This window comes from Scyliorhinus canicula, chromosome 6, assembly GCF_902713615.1.
Source record: "Scyliorhinus canicula chromosome 6, sScyCan1.1, whole genome shotgun sequence".
NCBI lineage: Eukaryota > Metazoa > Chordata > Chondrichthyes > Carcharhiniformes > Scyliorhinidae > Scyliorhinus > Scyliorhinus canicula.
In genome coordinates this window covers 184,139,711-184,146,513 of record NC_052151.1, presented here as the reverse complement: position 1 = coordinate 184,146,513, position 6,803 = coordinate 184,139,711, and the positions used below count along the sequence as shown (strand labels likewise).

Genomic DNA, 6,803 nt, shown 5'->3' with positions numbered 1-6,803 from the left:
CGCTCCAGCTGTCCCGACTCCATTCCCTCCCTGTCCAGCCGTCCCCGCTCCACTCCCTCCCTATCCGTCCCCACTCCATTCCCTCCCTGTCCGCCCCCACTCCTTTCCCTCCCTGTCCGCCCCCACTCCTTTCCCTCCCTGTCCGCCCCCACTCCTTTCCCTCCCTGTGCGTCCCCACTCCATTCCCTCCCTGTCCGTCCCCACTCCATTCCCTCCCTGTCCGTCCCCATTCCATTCCCTCCCTGTCCGTCCCCACTCCATTCCCTCTCTATCCGTCCCCACTCCATTCCCTCTCTATCCGTGCCAACTCTATTCCCTCTCTCTCTCCCTTCTCATTCCATTCTCTCTTTGGAACTTTTGGGACTTCTGCTCCTTCTTTCCTCTGCCCTTTCTCGATGTTTGGATTTCTTCTTGCTCCGGCTTCGCTTGTGGTAATCTTTCTCTTGGGATTCACTCCTGCTTCGGCTCCGATGTCGGTCCCGCTTTTTATGGCCCCTTTCTTTTTCCTTGCAGTGTTCCTCAATGTTAGCAGTGTTTCTGTGCTGCTCAATCTCTCGGTCAGCTGTTCCCTGTCAAGTTAACAAAATAATTTTTTCAGAAGATCCTGAGTTAACCTTTTTTTAAAATTTAGAGTACCCAATTCATTTTTCCAATTAAAGGGCAATTTGGTGTGGCCAATCCACTTAACCTGCACATCTTTGGGTTGTGGGGGTGAAACCCACACAAACATGGGGAGAATGTGCAAACTCCACACGGGCAGTGACCCAGAGCCGGGATCGAACCTGGGACCTTGCCGCCGTGAGGCAGCAATGCTAACCCACTGTGCCACCGTGCTGCCTTCGATCTGGGGTTAACCTGATGGATTGATGAGAGCGAGGGGATGTTTAGTCCCTCCTTCCTGCCTTGCTATTGGCCCATTGCTACTCTTTACCCTATAAGTTCACTTCATCTTCCCTTTTGAGAGATCTAGTAAATCTAAGAAGTATGTTTATTTTTCTTAAACTGAAGCTATATCAGCAGTAGCAGCTGATAATAGTGGAAGAAAATAATGGGGTTCTGAAATGATCACTTACACACAGCAAGCCAAAAGAACCATCTGCCTGACGGGGTTACTGATACAATGTTCTTAACTAATAATGTGAGGTTATCATTTTGGTAGGAATAACAGCAAAAGGGATTATTTAAATGATAAAATATTAAAACATGCTGCTGTGCAGAGAGACCTGGGTGTGCTAGTGCATGAGTCACAAAAAGTTGGTTTACAAGTGCAACAGGTGATTAAGGCGGCAAATGGAATTTTGTCCTTCATTGCCAGAGGGATGGAGTTTAAGACTAGGGAGGTTATGCTGCAATTGTATAAGGTGTTAGTGAGGCCACACCTGGAGTATTGTGTTCAGTTTTGGTCTCCTTACCTGAGAAAGGACGTACTGGCACTGGAGGGTGTGCAGAGGAGATTCACTAGGTTAGTCCCAGAGCTGAAGGGGTTGGATTACGAGGATAGGTTGAGTAGATTGGGACTGTACTCGTTGGAATTTAGAAGGATCTTATAGAAACATATAAAATTATGAAGGGAATAGATAGGATAGATGCGGGCAGGTTGTTTCCACTGGAGGGTGAAAGCAGAACTAGAGGGGGCATAGCCTCAAAATAAGGGGAAGTAGATTTAGGACTGAGTTTAGGAGGAACTTCTTCACCCAAAGGGTTGTGAATCTATGGAATTCCTTGCCCAGTGAAGCAGTTGAGGCTCCTTCATTAAATGTTTTTAAGATAAAGATAGATAGTTTTTTGAAGAATAAAGGGATTAAGGGTTATGGTGTTCAGGCCGGAAAGTGGAGCCGAGTCCATAAAAGATCAGCCATGATCTCATTTAATGGCGGAGCAGGCTCAAGGGGCCAGATGGCCTACTCCCGCTCCTAGTTCTTATGTTCTTAATAAGCCCACTATTCAGAGGTTTCCCTATTTGTGAAATAAATCAGGAAATATAACATTAGCAGGTGACACAACAAAAAACATTGTTGATGTGATTACTTTGGCTCATTTATGTGGCCAGTTGATGTGCCAGTGAAGGTCTTCAACCGAAGGGACTGATCTGAGCATATGAGATTGGCATGGAGCTTTGTAAATTAGGAGCTCATTACAGGAAGCTATGTGCATAGACAGAAAATCAGAAGCGGGGGTCTCTGGAACTTTCCATCATGTGCATACTGTACTGTTCACAGTTCTGGTCTCCATAATATAAAAAGGATTTTAAGGCTCATGGGAAAGTGTAAAAGAAAATTTAGAAGTGCTGGGCAGCACGGTAGCACAAGTGGATAGCACTGTGGCTTCACAGCGCCAGGGTCCCAGGTTCGATTCCCTGCTGGATCACTGTCTGTGTGGAGTCTGCACGTTCTTCCCGTGTCTGCGTGGATTTCCTCCAGGTGCTCCGGTTTCCTCCCACTATCCAAAGATGTGCAGGTTAGATGGATTGGCCATGATAAATTGCCCTTAGTGACCAAAAAAAGTTAGGAGGGGTTATTGGATTACGGGGATAGGGTGGAAGTGAGGGCTTAAGTGGGTTGGTGCAGACTCGATGGGCCGAATGGCCTCCTTGTACACTATATGTTCCATGTGCTATGTTCTGCGATACCAGAACAGAGGTTATAATAATCCGGTGATTGAATAGGTTGGGTTTCTTTCATCTAGAAAAGATAACAACGCTGAGAGCTGACTGATTGAGGTCGTTAAGACTATGCAGGGGTTTGACAGGGTAGATGTAAACGTTTTTCCATTTCTTCGGGAGACCGATACTTGGGGCCCATAAATATGATGAAGTCATTAATAAATCTAAGAGAGAATTCACAAGAAACCTCTTTAACCAGGGTGCAGCAAGAATGTGCAATTCCTGACCTCAAGAACAACAGAGGCAAATTACATAGGTGCATTTAAGGGGAAGAGAGAATGGGCAGCATTGTGGCGCAGGAGACGGAATGGACAGCACGGTGGCGCAGTGGTTAGCATTGCTGCCTCATGGCACCGAGATCCCAGGTTCAATCCCGGCTCTGGGTCACTGTCCGTGTGGAGTTTGCACATTCTCCCAGTGTCTGCGTGGGTTTCGCTACCAAAACCCAAGATGTGCAGGGTAGGTGGATTGGTCACGCTAAATTGCCCCTTAATTGGAAAAAAATGAATTGGGTACTCTAAATTTATTTTTGAAAAATGTACACGAGGGACAAAGCAATAGAACGATATGGTGATTTTGAAGAATTAGTGTTGGAGAATAAACACTGGCACAGGTATGTTGGGACCAAATTGCCTGTTTCTGTGCTGTACATTTTATGTTATGTAATATGTGCTCTCAACAAATGAAGCCTCAAACCAGGGATACACGTTCCTGAAAGTGGCTCAATACTGCACTGTCCCAGAGTCAGTATGTGCTCTGCCTGATGCTGCTAGCTAAATACAGAGATTCAAAGTAATGAACAGAAGTAATGGCAGCATGGTAGCATGGTGGTTAGCATAAATGCTTCACAGCTCCAGGGTCCCAGGTTCGATTCCCGGCTGGGTTACTGTCTGTGTGGAGTCTGCACGTCCTCCCCGTGTGTGCGTGGGTTTCCTCCGGGTGCTCCGGTTCCTCCCACAGTCCAAAGATGTGCGGGTTAGGTGGATTGGCCATGATAAATTGCCCGTAGTGTCCTAATAGTAAGGTTAAGGGGGGGGAGTTGTTGGGTTACGGGTATAGGGTGGATACGTGGGTTTGAGTAGGGTGATCATGGCTCGGCACAACATCGAGGGCCGAAGGGCCTGTTCTGTGCTGTAATGTTCTATGTTCTAGATCTATAATGAAGCAATGATTGTAGGCCAAAATATTTATCCTGGTTAATAAATAAATAGTACTTTCTACCTTGCATTTTGCTGCCTTCAACCCATCACCTTCCTCTTCTGAATGCCGACGATGCCGTTTCTCCTTATGGCGTTTCTTTGAATGCCGGTGGCTTCCACTTGTCTCAGCCTCATCCAGTAACAGTTCATATTTGGAGCTATTTATTTTCATTAAGGGACAATAATTTTACTGAGTGCGAGCTAACAGCTCTGGGGAGAAATTTACAGACTTTAATTGAGGTTGTTGCACTTCCAGTGCTAGAGATGGGAGAAAACAATATCAAAGCTTTCTGATCTTCCGTTCATGCATTTACCTTGGTTTCAAGTACAGGCTTCCCTCCAAAGTGACAGGCAAGATGTCCTGTCGGCACAGAGTCCAGGTTTATTTAGAGGGAATAGGTTTTCCCAATTTACTCTCATCAAAACTTATCATCTTGAACACCTCCATTTTGTCACCACTTAAACTTTTCTGTTCTCAGGAGAATAGTCTTAACTTTTCCAACCTCTCCTCATAATTGAAGTTCCTCATCCTTGCTAACATTCTGGTAAACCTCCTCTGTACCCATTCTAAGGCTTTCCCGAATGTGCTGCAAATACTCCAGCTGAGGTCCAACTATAATATACTATTTATGACTGCTGGACAAGTCCAAGGATACTCCCGTTTAGGTTGTACTTTATCCTTCAGAGTAATGTTGGAGTGTTTGCCGTCGTCCTTCTCATACTCCTTAAAATCTTCTTTGGTGTATTTTGCACCTGTGAGCAAAAAGGTTAAATAAAAATTGAAAAAGCAGGTTAACAATCATATAGAATCGTATATTTGTTGCAGCTGAGGAGGCCATTTGCGTCAATGCCAGCTCACTGCAAGAATGACTCAGCAAGCCCACTCCCCTGCCCTTTCCTCCAGCCTTACAATGCTGCAAAATAAGACAAGGAAATTATTTTGAGATGCTTTGGCTCAGTCAATATTACTGCGCCGGAAGCATTAAAAAAAAATGATTATGGAGGTAAATGGGGTTCATTGTTGGTGGTGAAGTGGCAGCACCTCCCAGTCATATGGTTATACCAAAGCTGTTGGTGAGGAGGGAAAGTCAGGAGGGATTGTAGCTTATCATAGATTATAATAGAATTTACAGTGCAGAAGGAGGCCATTCGGCCCATCGAGTCTGCACCGGCTCTTGGAAAGAGCACCCTACCCAACGTCAACACCTCCACCCTATCCCCATAACCCAGTAACCCCACCCAACACTCAGGGCAATTTTGGACACTAAGGGCAATTTATCATGGCCAATCCACCTAACCTGCACATCTTTGGACTGTGGGAGGAACCCGGAGCACCCGGAGGAAACCCACGCATACACGGGGAGGATGTGCAGACTCCGCACAGACAGTGACCCAAGCCGGAATCGAACCTGGGACTCTGGAGCTGTGAAGCAATTGTGCTATCCACAATGCTACCGTGCTTAAAAAAATGCCTGGTTTTTAAGACATCACCAGCTTTCGGATAGCAAGATCAGAGATACTCTACCTGTGCCTTCATCAAAAAAACTCAATTCAAGTAGATGAAACACAATTTTCCTTTAATAAACATGTGGAGGCTTTCCTTAATTAACCCACATTCATCCAAGTGACTGTTCATTTTGTCCCAGATTACAGAACGGTAAAGAAGAGAGACTTAGTGTACAGTGTCCTCATTTTGCAACTACATGCAACAGTCAGGTATCAGCAGTGGGGTAAATAGAGCCTGACGGTTCTGATGGGGTTAACGGGGATCTGGCAGTACTGGAATGTGGACGGGCAGTGGCATAGCTATACAGAGTAGGATAGATTACAGAAAAATGCAACCCAGGCTCCTTGCTGGACAATTCCACTGCCAGTTACCAAGCTTTTGGGAAAAACTAACCCTTCATCATCATTTGATCAAAGCTTCAACATTGTGAGACTGCAGAATTAAATCCACTGTTCAAACTTTGTACAATGATATCATGAAAATATTACTAGAAGTTTGCCTGTGCCTTCTTCATATGACTATCCTATTATCAAATATTCCTGCATCAAGCAACTTGTTCAGCTCACTAAATCTGCGCTAGGTTTTTTCTACAAATGAGGCCCTGGTCTAATCCCACCCATTTCTTCTTTTAAAAAACATTTGGAGTACCCAATTATTTTTTTTTCCAGTTAAGGGGCAATCCACCTAAGCTGCACATCTTTGGGTTGTGGGGCGAAACCCATGCAGACACGGGGGGGCGGGGGAAGAGAGAGAGAATGTGCAAACTCCACACGGACAGTGACCCAGGGCTAGATTCGAACCTGGGACCTCAGCACCGTAGGCAGCAATGCTAACCACTGTGCAACGTGCTGTCTCTAATCCCACCCATAGAACATTACAGCACAGTACAGGCCCTTTGGCCCTCGATGTTGCGCCGACCTGCGAAACCCCTCTTAAGCCCATCTACACTATTCCCTTATTGTCCATATGTCTCTCCAATGACCATTTGAATGCCCTTAGTGTTGGCGAGTCCACTACTGTTGCAGACAGGGCATTCCACGCCCTTACCCATATCTACTCATTCCCTGAATACTTTGCAAGTAAGTAACTAAATAATTCATGTTTCAAATAATATGCAAGCTGCCTCCGGTTGCAACATATAGGAAGTCACATGCAAGGTAGCTCCCGCTAGAGTCCTTGATTTTAGTTCTTTTCACCCGGTTCCCGGGGGTAATTGGTGGACACATTCATCCCAGTTGAGAGCCTTTTGGGTGAGGATGTCAAATGGCACAAAAAAGAATATTGGAAAGGTGTGAGCAGTAGGCTTCTGAGGAATTCAGTAAGATGTGGAGTCCTACTGGATTAAAGATGGCAGAGACAAGCTTGTTGGGTGGGGCCACACCTATTATAGTGGACGAGCTGATGGAGATAATGGCTGCCAAATTTAAAAGACAAT

At 45.6% G+C, this 6,803-nt stretch overlaps 1 protein-coding gene across 1 annotated transcript in view; it reads right to left on the bottom strand.

Annotated features, from left to right (window-relative positions):
- Window positions 1-213: 213 nt before the first annotated feature.
- ppil4 (peptidylprolyl isomerase (cyclophilin)-like 4) overlaps window positions 214-6,803 on the bottom strand; it is a 49,227-nt gene continuing 42,637 nt past the window's right edge. Inside the window, exons 11-13 of the mRNA XM_038800616.1 lie at window positions 4,518-4,614; window positions 3,884-4,019; window positions 214-569 (exon numbers count right to left, since the gene is read on the bottom strand). Coding sequence (XP_038656544.1) covers window positions 333-569; window positions 3,884-4,019; window positions 4,518-4,614 — 470 coding nt within the window. The 3' untranslated portion in view covers window positions 214-332. The remainder of the gene's footprint in view (window positions 570-3,883; window positions 4,020-4,517; window positions 4,615-6,803) is intronic.